We start from the raw sequence: 14,236 nt of genomic DNA, 5'->3' as shown, positions 1-14,236 counted from the left end.
AGTGGCGGCACCATGCACAGTAAAAACGCTGTTTAAGATTTTATACAACGCTTTTTACTATGATTATGAACCTTACAGTATTTGTTTAACCATTTAAACAATCATGTTTGATTTATTGAAGATTAGATATTGAAAATAAAACTTTGTTGCTTAAGATTCAAACACTTGTTTAAACTGTTTAAACAATTACTGTAAGGTTCGTATAATAAACAGCGTTGTATTTTTTTTTACTATGTGAGTTTTAAAATGGAGAGCAAAAGAAAATGAAACGATGAGAGGGCAAGAGCGGATACTCTACAATTTGGGTGTTAATTTTGTTTTAATTTATGGGTGGGGGCAACTGGGGAGCCCCCATGCTCGATCCCTTACTGCATAATTATACAAACGACTTACAAAGCGCCAAGCCCACTCTGCATACAGCTCTGTAACATTATCTTCATTTTTATAGGCCGACATATAAAAATATTCGTTCCAAACAGTCTAAATGAAGTGCAGATATAATACTGTTTGTATATTCAATTTCTTTTATCATGTTTATTTACAAGGAACGAATTCTCGTCACTCTCCTCAATAATATTGAAAGAAGTAAATGAACATCACATTTCGGTTAATTTAGTGATTTAAGACCGTTATGCTTAGTCCGGGATGATCAAGTAGGCCTATACTTGACATGGTTTCATATTTTTCTTAAAGAAAACATATAGGACAAAAATAACATTTAAGGATATAGAACATAAAAGCAGGAACGAGGAAAGCAAAGCGAAGGATCACATAGGCCTTGTTAGAAAAACAAATTTTTGTGTAACATATCTCAATGGTATTCTTATTTTATACAGGCGGCGGGGTCGCCTTACGATTTATAATTCTAGACTCGTATTGTGGTATTTCTTTTCACACTAAATGGGGGCTTCAAGTATGTCTTAAAACAAAAATGATATTTTAAATATGTACCGACATAGCAACGCACTTTGCTAATCAATTGACAACGATTGTGTCCTTATTTTGGAAACCCCTCCCGGGCCCCCTATGGCTGCCAGTAGTGCTCTAAAGTTGGCTTCATGGTATAGGTCCATGATTTGTACATGTAATTTTCTATTTCTATATATTCTGAATATAGTCAGAGGGTTATATCGAGATCAATGTTACATTTTTAGATCAATTTTCTCTACAACTTGCATTGTCTGACCCTTGCATTTATAATGTTCGATAAAGACTCGTACAAATCAATGGAAAACAAAATGGATACCTATTCAATAAACAAACCCAACATTGCGACAAATATAATGCTGGATGGTATTCATACACACAATGTTGGTAAAAATGAAAGTCTGTAATCCACCATTCTGTTTGTAATTTGGTTTATGATTGCTTATGATTGCCTGTTTATTTTTGTGGCCTGGGAAATTTATTTTTTGAAGAACTTGATGGCTCAAAATGTGCCGTCTATATGCACACTATATACACAGCTGCGAGGGACAGGATTCTCCTTTATATCCTTTATCTTGCGCTTCATAATATAACCTAACAGGATTCGAGCTCAGATTCTATTTCAAATTAAGTATGGACATTCATCCGACCAATGAAAAGGCGTCATTGTATATCATGCCATATTGTTCTTATAGTGTTTTTGTATAATTTGAATTTGTGATCCGGTATAAAAACGCTTATAGGCCTGCATTCAATTATTGAAGTATAACTGTTTGGGGCTCTGTTTCACCATCACATCTCTGTGGTCGTGTAAAAAGCAAACAATATAATAACTTCTGAACAATATTGGCCCTATCATGGGTGTCTTAATTGGGTGTATGGTAACACATACTTCACGAGCGTACATTATACATTATGGGAGGGAGGGGGGGGGGGGCTTGGGGCATTCCAAAGTTTCATGAAGAGCATACAGTAAAAGAAGAAGAAAAAGAAATATAATGAAAGGAAAAGGGTGAAATGCAAAATCATAAAATTGCATTTTTAATTTGAAACGGTCAAAATTATTGTTCGCTCGCTTCGCTTACTCGGGATTCAGAAAATTTGACAGAGAACACATGCCATGCCACCACCAATATTCGTCACTTCTCGGCTGTAGTACAAAGTCAGAAAATTGTGATTGAATAAACTGATATTATCCAAGTGATGTAATGCAAATCGCATTGAATGTTAATTCATAAATGCACTGTATAAATGCAAACTTATTTTTTTTCTCATTTATATAGTGTATTTTTTGGGTTGTGAAAATTAATTTCTGATTTCATCATTTCGATGAGTAATATGTATCATTCATCTCATTTTGAGAAGAAGGTCTCCTCGATTTATGAAAAGTCACGTCACAACTTTGCATAATTCACACTGACGTTGGTCCACCTTTCACGAAATTAGGAAAATGTATATTCTTGATCGGGCAACATGCTACTTCATTTATTTTCTATTCGTCGTGTCGTACTATACATGACACGCAAATTCAGATTGATTCGATAACGTAGATATAGAACCGCAGAGCCATGTGCTACTTGGCCTTTGTCGCTGTATACTACTACGAGTATATACTTTCTGTTGTTGATTCTCACACAACAGTCATTCATAAATTTGTCTGCTTGGTATTGTAGTGTGACGTCATGGGTTCGTGGAACTAGAAGAGGCGGAGCTTGCGACAACCCCGCCCACTATAGAGCGTGCGTTCCGTGCACGTTGTATTTCATATCGCATGCATGCAACGAGCCGAGTGAACTCACCGCTGCGATGATACAGAGTTCGTTCACATCAGGATCGCTCGCTCTGATGTGAGTCATTTATTGATAACAAGGATCTTGCACATATCCACATGCACGTACGTGGATACTCGCACTTCGATTTACTATCACAATTTCGACACTCGAGCTACTTGCTACTGATACGCAAATTTACTGTTCGGGGACGTTTATAAACCCCCTACACTTTTTTTCTCGCGTACATTTGACTTTAATTTCTAAACGCTTATGAAGTCTTAACCACAATCGACGTTTCATTTGCCTGTAATGTCACTGAGCGATTCGGTTCCAAATATTATATTTTCGTTCTGATAATATACTCGCCCAGATCAGGTCTTGCTGGCCCTGATCAACTTTTTTTTTATCTCTCGGTGTTTTTACCAGAACTTGTGTGGAACATTTACGAACGCTTTGTGGTTAGAGGTGTGGTTTGAGTATCTATTCAACATCGCCTGGCCCAGTCAGGGTTTCCGACAAGAAATCTGAAATCATTTTTTTCCCGCCCTTTCATCTCGACAAAACCACTCGCGTGGTAGAAAACCCCACTCCGCATCAATGCATATTACTGACGTTGAACATCTCCTGTCATCCACAGCTCCTTTGGCTAACCAGCCCAGCAAAGACCCGGTACGGAGGAACAACATTCATAACAATTATAAGATGGCCGAAGGGGGCCAGAGGAATAAGGCCTCATCCGTCTTCAAAGGAGGGGAACGGTCTCTTGTGGACGCTTTATCGGAGTATCCTGGGGAGTTGGTGAAGACGGAGAGCCCTAACTTTGCCTGCTCCGTGCTTCCATCTCACTGGAGGTGCAATAAGAGTTTGCCCGTGGCTTTCAAAGTTGTTTCGTTGGGGGAAACCAAGGATGGAACGATGGTGACGATCGCAGCGGGAAATGATGAAAACTACTGCGCCGAATTGAAAAACAACACAGCAGTGATGAAGAACCAAGTGGCTCGTTTTAATGACCTGCGTTTCGTTGGACGATCTGGCCGTGGTAAGTTGGGAAAATTAATTTGATATTAATATTATTCGGACCATATGTACACCGTTGTGTAGCTTGATGACGAGGAGCGCTGAAAATCTGAGGCGAGCTTTTTCGCTTGGTGTCCCCCCGAATCTTTGCGAGCGCAATTGTTTGCTTGATATGGCTTCATCATACCAATGCATGAATCATGCACTTGTCGAAAATTCTTTCATCGTGAATTTTCGGTAGCAATAAGAGAATATAACCTTGAAATTCCTTTTAGTCATTTTCATGATATTGTCAAGTTATTGTTTAACATCACCGGAAATAATTACGCGTGTATGCGTAACTATTTGATCAACAAAGTAAATTCATTGACTGAGTTTTTACTTTGACTAAAGCGTGGGTAGATTGGTGAGCAATGCGATGCAGCTTTTGTATGTACACCGCTCCGCGATATATCCCCTGTGCGAATTGTATACAACTGGGGCCTACTTCGAATTTTCGCCCACGCGTCATAACTTCTTTGAAAATCCTTACTTTCCACCCAATGACATAATGAAAGATCCATGAAAATCTGTGCTTTGAGTTGATAACACCTTCGGAAGTGATTAAAGTGACTTATATTTCGAGAAATCTTGCGAACTGTCAAGAAACGGAATGAGATTTGATCTGGTTAATAATACCCGTCTCTTCGTGATCTGTATCAATGAGACCGCCCGGAGTTCCGGGGTTGCAGACTGTGGGCGATCCGCTTCCACCGCCGGTCTATATGATTTATTCTCTTATAAATATAAGTCAAACTTTCGGAAAAGCATGAAGTATTTTGGTAGTAAAATGGATAAGGAGTAAATTGGAAATCAATACTCACCCTTTTCTTCTAGATAGCTGACTGATATCAGTTTTGATCTCTATTTAAATTTCAGACTTTGCCTTTGGCCTCATTTTAATAAAAACTTTTTGGTGTCTTACAGTATCATGGTCATATATTCAATGTTGCCAACTTCTACATTCAGCTATATATTTTGTGGATTATAATTTATGTTGTAATAGTTAAACTAAGGTATTTTAATGTTTGTATTTTATGATAATATTTGTCAAAATATATTTTGTAGTGTAATTACGCCCAAGAATGTTAGTTTCAATAATCCAGGAATTCAAGGTTTATCTATGTAAAGTAAGAAAATAATGAAAAGGAAAGCCCTTTATATTTTAACTGTTTAAAATATCGATATTTTTTCAAAGAATGTGAATTTTGAAATTAGTATTATGAAAGTACAACTCATTCACTCTTTGTATATTCTATTTTGACTATTAGATGCATCATTTGAAAAATATTAAAGATAATTATTTGTTAAAATAAATTGTGTAAACACTTTGTTATATTTTGAAATGTTTAACAAGATATTGCAGGCTCATATATTTTCTCACTAATTTCATGATCAGTGCTTGTTAGGAATAAATGGAAGAAATAAGTAGTTAAAAGATTTAAACAAGCTTATGAATGTTTACAATAGGCTATTCATTCATTTATTTGTTATACAGCGTTCTTATATAGATAACAAATATTCCCTTTATTGTAAACTAAGTGATTTTTAAAAAACATACCAATATGAGGAATGAAAAATGCATATTGAGTGACATTGTACTGAATTATAAAAATGTGTTTGAGTAATCTGCATAGGCTTATAAGGAGATATACTCCGACACATACATTTTTACTTTGTAAATGGATTAGTCAAAATAACCATTGTGGTGCTGAATATGACTCTGCCCCCCCCCCCATGGTCAAAGTTAAATCCAAATCATTAACTAGAATAGAATCTACACAAATGTTTGTTAATTCTGACCGGCGTTATTGGTTAGACACTTTTCCACCAACAGCGTGCATATTTTTACCATTTTTTAAGAGTGCTTATGAGCAGAGTGAAAGTTATTAGGAAAGTCAATAGTTCCTCTTTTTGTTTGTTTTTTTAATTTTCGATTTCCATTGAATTCATACAAGGGATAACCCCCCTTTTAAAAGCTCCAGGGACTAATTGTCCAATGTTAATGCCATTGAATAGCTCTCACCTTCTCATTGCCCATAAAGGCTATGCTATATGGAGGAAGGACATTCAGAACATGAACCAACTGAATACATTATTGAATGTAGAGATCGAATAATAGTGGACAAATGAATGATCCATTCCATGTAAGTGGAATAGGAAGAGAAACCAAATTCTTGGAATGAAAAATTAAGGTTGAATTTTCAGAAATGAAATAAAGATTTTGTATTAAGTAGGAAGGATAGAAGTGAGAAATTCCACTTTTTTTGGATAATTAAGTTTTCAAGGAAATGGAGAGGGTTTTTTATCGCAAAATTTCAAAAGATTTGTGACAAAAGGAAGTTCTATGGATTTTTTTTCTTATAAAAAAAACACAGCGTATGCCCATTCACCTCCTTATTTAGTTATCAAGGCTTAAATGGAAATGTGCAGCAAATACAATTAACCCTCCTAGATAACTACAGTCTGTCGTTACATTGATCAATGAAAAAATAGAAAAGAAAAGTGATGTGTTATAAACATGCTTCACTTTTAGGATCAGCTAAGAATATCTGCATAGAAGGTGATTGATTAATAATAACAATGGTTTGATAGATAAATATCCTCTTGAAATATATTAAAATTTAGTTTGAAATAGATAGTTTAATGACTCCATGGCCCATATTTAGTGAATATTTCATTTGGGAGTGAAAACTGAAAGAATTAATGATGTTGATATTAATTGTCGTATCAACCCCTCTGAAAATTTTGTTACTTGCTCATGTTAAAAATCAAAATACTTTGAGAATTTGTACACTACAATGAATGTGCATACCATTGACACAAACAACGCTCAGACTGCATTATTCATCAGCAACATGTTTCACATTTCATCCTTGCATCTCTGTTGGCACTAATTAACCCCCATGTGAACTCTCTCTCTCTCTCTCTATACCTGAGCTTTTTATCTTCATTGGGTATGTTCACACTCCACCAAGAAACACACAAAAAAAAATTTAATGCTACAGAAACATGTAAAATACATTTTATTTTGGTTTGATATAATTTATTGCAGAGTCTACATGTAGTCTAAATGTTGTACATTAAAACCAAACTGTGTCAAGGAAACATATGAAATATGTTATTTTAACATTTTGCATGAATTTGCACTGAAAAATAAGTAAGTAAAAACAACTATTCAATGTTACAGAATTATACAGAATTATAAATTGTTAGAAATTATTTCTAGACCAATCAATGTATAAAACCGAAATATGTAATGTGATAATGTGAAAGAAACATACAAAATAGGCTTTTGTATCTGTTGGAGAATTTTGCATATTTTTCAAGGAATTTGAAATTAAAAAGAAAATTATGAAAGTGTACATTATTTTAAGTGTTATCTCCTTGAGTAAATTCAAATCACTTCAAATTCTTGATATGATGTGAAGGAATGTCATGATTTTCTTTCTTCTTTAATATGAAATATTCATGGTGTTCAAGAAACATCAGCTACAAGTGGTGAAACTAAGTTTTCCATTATTATTGTTTAACAGAAACTAAAACAAAACTTGCATGTAGCACTGTATTCTGTATTATATTACTAAATAATATCGGGTAATTCCAACCCTCAATAGTATTCTATATAAAGCAGAGATTGAAGGGACAAATATATTCGTTAATTTCCCAAATCCTTTTAGACAGAAAAGTGTAGCAAATTATCATACTGTGATGTATTTGATTATTGTGAATAATATATGCAGTTTATTATAATTGTTGGTTTGCTGAAGAATTATACCACATATCATCATCATCATCATAGTTTTGCCAATAGCCACTTCCTTACAAATAATTTCCAGTGCTGTAATATTTGTCAATGTTTGAATGAATACACTTTGTATTTATATACCAATTGTTCTTAAATAAACATGGTAATTAATCGAATTATCTAATCATTCCTATTTTAAAGAAATTCCAAACAAGCATCAATTTTTGTACATTAATTAAGTAGACCAGACAATTTTTTTGTCATACAGCTTACGACTTACTTCACAATGCCAAACTTCAGACAGAATTCAGGCAGTTGCAACTTGCAAAGGGGGGTTTTAAATCCTGACAATTTCACTTTTGGCTGACGACTGTGCTATTCATTGCCTGCATATATTGAGGATGACAGGTTTGCTATCTTATGAAGGATGAGCACATTATACTGTGGGACTGGTAAAGGGACTGACAATTTGTGAAAGTGATATACAGCATGTCAGTATATGGATGGAAACACTTAATGTCGTGGAATGTATTTCACGTGAAAGAGAGAGAGATTAGGTTTAGGGGTGGGGTCTCTTTGATAATAATTTCACAATAAGATTTGATGAAATGAATATTTTAAAAAGAATTCTTTAAAACCTGAAAAGTGGAAATTTTTTAATGCAGAGTAGTCTTAACATTAAAATTTGGTAGGCAAATTGTTCATTTGATCAATTACATGTAGTGTACCACCAGTATTGCCGGAATCAGTAGGCCGACTTATTAAAGGTACAAAACAAGTCCAACACCTTAATTTTTTTGGTTGAATATTGTTAAATCATACTTGGGAGTCGGGAGCACCGAGCCCCAACTCAGTACGAAAAAAAAAGGTAGGAAACGTTTATGATCTTGAAGGATAAGTGATGTGAGTGAAAGGGGCTTTTTTTGTTATCACGTTCTTGTTCTGTATCCTATTTAATGTTCTTCACTTTTTGCATGTCCTGTTTATTTCTTAAAGAAGTATCACAAGTTTTTAATAACATGTACATGAATGTTGGAAATATTTCCCATCTTCATTACGGATCTCTTTTATCCGTTGACTATTGAAATCTGTCGTTCTCTTCAGCTCTGTGACAGGATCACTCCATTCCATAAGACATCAAGTTAACTGCTGTATAAGTTTGTAGGCCTACATGTATATTATAGGCCTATTGTGATGCTCAAAAGTTAGTGTTACCATGGACCTTTGCTAGTAGGTCCATGGTGATACTGGACCAGGGTGATACCCACTTGATAATGAACATAATGTTCTATGGTAGCTTCTACCATGTATTAGATATATTTAAGTTTGAGGTTAGGTGATAAAATATTACATTCAATAAAGTTTGTGTCTCTGGGCTTGCCCAACATTGCAATATTGTTTTCAGCATTTAGCATGAAGGAGTGCATTTTGTGGCGGAGTTCACTAACTTTTGAGGCTTTTGATCACAACCATTCATGCTCTGTAGTGACAGTATCCTACATGTGCTTTACTACACCCTGCATCCTTCATTTATTGCGCAAACTTTGAATCAGAATTTGTCATTATTCAGCGTTTGTCTTTGTTCCCACTCCTCTTCATGTATTTATAAAGCAACCCATGTGATCCATGGAGACACAGTAACACTGTAGGACATCGGAGCCTGTGATATAAAGCAAGATGTTTGAATAAGCTTCATCAAAAGATTGTTGAATTAGTTAACCGGACACGATATTCAAAGGGCTCATCCGGCGTGCACAAAAGACTTTGAAATGCTTGTAGAGTGCAGTGCACCGTTAGGCACTGCCTTCGCTTTCTAATGAAATTTCTGGAAGAGATATGTTGCGTATTCAATAACTTGGGAGAATGAACAAAGTCCTTTGTTAAGAGGAAAATATGGATGAATAGGACGATTTATTGGGTCACAGAGAGCAGTGATACCGGTGGGTGTTTCATTGAGGGGGGGTCAATGACATGGGTTCAGTGTAGAAATGACGCAGAATTTTTCTTTGATCTTTGACGTATTCAATAAATGAAATTTATCCGTTTGTGCAGGAGCCAAGGACCTGGCAAGGTTAGTGTGTGTCATTGTTTATGAGCGCTCATTTCAATAAGTATATATATATCATTCAACCTTCCCCTCTTTCCACATATAGTCTTATATTGTAGATACATGTACACCTTGACTATATACAATTCTTGTATTTCACAAGTTGATTTCATGGACTTCTAATCTTATCAAGAAATTGCCATCGGTTATACTTGCGGATAAATTTTATTGTATCCTGATAATAATATTGAAATGTCTTTTGATCAAATCTTCATTGCCTGCCATTGCACTCTTTGATTCTTCCATCCTTGGATCGATGTATGTGTAGTATATTGGTATGTGCACTATTGAACTATATGTGGTACATGGAAAGACTTGGGCGCTACTGTGGCTGACATTCACATACATGCTAATGGGCTACATCCTGATGGGTGTCAAATGAATGAGCTCATTTAAGGAATTGACATGTCCAAAGCAGGTGACGCAATGTAACTGTTAACGGTTGAAAGAAAAACATGAAAGCCAGACAAAATCATTGCTAGTAAATGCTGCAGTCGCTTCCCCCCCTACGGTCGCTGAACGGTGAGTCGAAAACAGCCGAGTTTATTTTTTTGTACCAGCTATATACATATGGGTGGTTTGCATTAAAGGACAAGTCTACCCCAACAAAAACTTGATTTGAATAAAAAGAGAAAAATTCAACAAGCATAACACTGAAAATTTCATCAAAATCGGATGTAAAATAAGAAAGTTATGGCATTTTAAGGTTTCGCTTATTTTCAACAAAATAGTTATATGAACGAGCCAGTTACATCCAAATGAGAGAGTTGATGACATCACTCACTATTTCTTTTGTATTTTATTATATGAAATATGAAATATTTTTATTTCTCGTCATTGTCATGTGAAATGAAGTTTCATTCCTCCCTGAACACGTGGAATTCCATTATTTTAACATTTTGTGCTTCAGGCAAGGAGGTCCTAATCATCAAATTCGTAAAAATTGAAATATTGTATAATTCAAACAATAAAAAACAAAAGAAATAGTGAGTGAGTGACATCATCGACTCTCTCATTTGGATGTAACTGGCTCGTTCATATAACTATTTTGTTGAAAATAGGCGAAACTTTGAAATGTCATAACTTTCTTATTTTACATCCGATTTTGATGAAATTTTCAGCATTGTGCTTGTCTGATTTTTCTCTATTGATTCAAATCAACATTTTTTTGAGGTGGACTTAACTTTTAAATAAGGTCAAACGGCTGTTTTAAACTCGCCGTGTGGCGGCTGGAGGGAAAATGTGACTGCGGCATAAGCAATACGCTATAACTGTTCACAGTATTGGAGTGGCACTTAAACCCCTTTCATAAACCCCATTAAAATGAATTAGGCGGCTAATAGCAGCATAATTTGGTCGTAAAATTGGAGGAGGACAAGAGTTATCCGCATTACTCTGATGCTGCTATTATCCGCATAATAGCAGCATCGGGACAAGATTTTGAGTTTATGAACGCATTTCCAAATAATGCGGATAATTGCCATGGTGCGGTCACAAGGTCACCCTTTTCCAACACAACCGCATCGGAGGGGGCGTGTCCAGTTGTCATGGCGATTATCCGCCTTTTTCAGGACGGGCGCTCGTAAAAATAATGCGGCTTATTTTCGGAGTTTATGAACGCAATTTTTATTGAATTATCCGCATTACTCTTAGGTGGCTAATTGGAGGATAGGTTTATGAAAAGGGTATTACTTGCCCAAACTACCTGCTTACAGTGAAAACAAAACAAGAAATAGAACTGACAAAATTATTGCTGGTACATTTGTAAGGAACACATTGACCCATGGTCTTGCAAAGGAACTTGGCCAAAATAAACAGTTGACATTTAAAAAAAAATGAAACCATGCAGACACATCATTGCCACAGTAGTAAGGAACACACTAGCCATGGTGTTAAAAGGAAAGGCATACATGTATTTAAAGAGTAAATTTTAATTCAATTTTGAATAGAGTTTGATTTATAATAATCGCTGATGCCATTAAAAAATACTTTAATCATTGATCAAATCAAATATTTGAGTGCATTTGAGTATAAAAAAGATGAAATATTCAACCAAATTATGAAAATATTTCTAGCAAGGTCATGGATAGCAATAAACATTGACATTTCATCATCCTGATTCCTGATCAATATTTGCTTATCCACAGACTCTTGAAAAAATGAGAGAGTCTGTAATATCAATCTTTGGGAATTTCAAACACACAAGGGAAGCATTTCACGAAACAAAAAGTGAGTGATTTTCACTAACTACTTGTTGTAAGCTAATGAAATTCTGGTATCTGATTGGCTCAGAACAAGTAAGTGGTTGAAAAGCACTGACAAGATGACCCCCCCACCCTCTGTTCCTGTACACAATTTGTTTATTACCAGGAGTTAATAACAAGATGAGAATTTATTGGGAGGAACTATTGAATAATTAAAAAGAGAATACACCCACAGAGAGCAAGTTACAGTGCACACGTACAATTGCTAAATTGCTCAGGGATTGTTGTGGGGTTGGGGTGAATAGGGTGAAAATTTGCCAGGAAGGGTGTTCCGAAGAAGAAATACATTTATTTTCACATCCTTGAATCAATAATGATGCTGTGTTAGGGTTCTTTGGAATCAGAATGAGTTTCCCTGGAATATACAGGTGCCTCCAGCATTGAATCAGCACAAAAAAGAATAGATTATTGATTACGTCTCAGGGCATGACCTCTTTCTTGCATTGTGTCTTTGTTTACAGAGACTACTTCGGAGTTCATTTTTCTTGCTTTCAATGTCTCATATTGTCTGTCTCAAATCTCACAGACTCTTCGGTGTTTGCTTAGAAGGGGGGTAGAGGGGTGGAAGGATAAAACACAAGCTTTATGAAATTCTGGAATCTGAACTTTTTTGTATGTCATAAAGTGATCCTGCATGTTCTTTGGTGTATTATCTCTTACTCAGGGTATTTCCCCCTAACATCCGCAAAAGCTCTTCTTGTTATTAATTGTCGGTTTCTGTTTATTATCACTCACAAGTTTATGACATATAGGCCTAAACAAGAGTTTGCCTATTGCATGAATTGAGGTCACATTTAATTGGAGTCATAGAGCGTGGGGGGAAATCTGTTATAATCTATATTACAGATTTATTGCTTATGGATCATTGGTATTATTTTCAAGGACAAGGCTTATGTTTATTTATGTATCTCGTTCAATATTGACAGTCTAGCACCACTGGCTTCCAATGGGACAGAAGAGATGCTGTCAAGGTTTAAAACATCCTATCAGTTTATCATGTGTGGTTTGTTGATTATTTCCATCACTAGTAGCCAAGCATGGTTTTTGTAAACACCCACCAATCAAAGCCACCACCACCACTAACACCACTGATACCACCAAACACCTCTTATTGTATCGCCATAGCAACCAGGTAAACCATCGCCCTCCCTGAAACCTCAGACCTATGATTATGACCATTCATAAATTTTCACCTAAAATCGTGTCTCGATTGACCAATATACTCATCAAAGACAGTCCGATTGTTCGTGCAGATTACCTCCAATATAAATTAAACATGGTGCTTTTCCACTCTTTGTTGTCATAGCAACAATATTTATCAGTTTTTCTCACAACACAAAACTCGAACTGCAAACAATTCAGTCGCCTTCCTATTATCTTATTGAAGCAAACCATATCTTATATAGAAAGAACGACCTTCCTTTCTTCATGGTTTCTTGATCAGTCATAGTCAATGACTTTGTGCAAAGTGTGTGCATTGCCTTTATTAAAAAAAAAGAAACTCACAGGTGGAAATAGGTACAATGGAAAGCTGGAATGCTTAAAAAGATTTTAGGAGACCTTTTTGGCGGACCATGAAGCGAAAAAAGCCAAAAATGCAGCAACCATTTATACATTTGTATTGCCACTTTTCAACAATGTGTTTAGAGTGGAAGTAGAACTCTCTCAGTTCAAAGTCGGGTGTTAGTTACATTTGATCCTGACATGGACATTTTTGGTTGGTACAGCTTAAATCAAGAGAAAAGAGAACAGCGAAGAGCTTACAATATCCAATCTATTTTATGAACAAAGTTATCAAGCAAGTAGAAAAGTTCCAAAATCGTACAGCACAGCAAATTCTTTGGTGCTTTATGATTAACATTTCACAATCAGTCAGAAAGTTTCTTATTAAGTATGAGTCTCAAGTTGTATCTTCATGTATAAGACACAGTTCTCACTACCTTCCTAAAACTACTTTAGTGGAAACTAGTTTAACATGTAGTGAGAACGGTCGAAGCGATCTTCCAAACCGGTTCAGAAAACCACCTCGCGAAGTAGTTTTCAAGATCGGTTTGTCTTGTTAAACTGGTTTTAGCATAAGTGAGGACACAACTCTTCTTCCGGAAGCGATTTTCACACATTTTGAGCGTGCTACTCCACACAACAAATGTAGAATGCCTATGCTGTGGTTTTGAATTTCGTGCGAAACGTTTCACCCCACTGAGAAGGTTTCCATAGCAACAAGATTGCTTTATGTGAAGTGATTTTGAGAACCGTTTTCGTGTGATGAAGTGGGAACGCTTGCAAAGCGATCTTCCAAACTGGTCTCCTGAATGGGTTTCCAGTAAACTAGTTTTAGAAAGCGTAATGAGAACGGCCTCAT

General features: G+C 35.7%; 1 protein-coding gene across 1 annotated transcript in view; it reads left to right on the top strand.

Moving 5' to 3' along the window:
* Window positions 1–2,718: 2,718 nt before the first annotated feature.
* LOC121413870 (runt-related transcription factor 1-like) overlaps window positions 2,719–14,236 on the top strand; it is a 54,924-nt gene continuing 43,406 nt past the window's right edge. Inside the window, exon 1 of the mRNA XM_041606847.1 lies at window positions 2,719–3,738. Coding sequence (XP_041462781.1) covers window positions 3,297–3,738 — 442 coding nt within the window. The 5' untranslated portion in view covers window positions 2,719–3,296. The remainder of the gene's footprint in view (window positions 3,739–14,236) is intronic.

Source organism: Lytechinus variegatus, chromosome 4, assembly GCF_018143015.1.
Source record: "Lytechinus variegatus isolate NC3 chromosome 4, Lvar_3.0, whole genome shotgun sequence".
NCBI classification, from domain to species: Eukaryota; Metazoa; Echinodermata; class Echinoidea; order Temnopleuroida; family Toxopneustidae; genus Lytechinus; species Lytechinus variegatus.
Note: the sequence above shows the minus strand (reverse complement) of the source record. Positions and strands in the feature narration are given on the sequence as shown.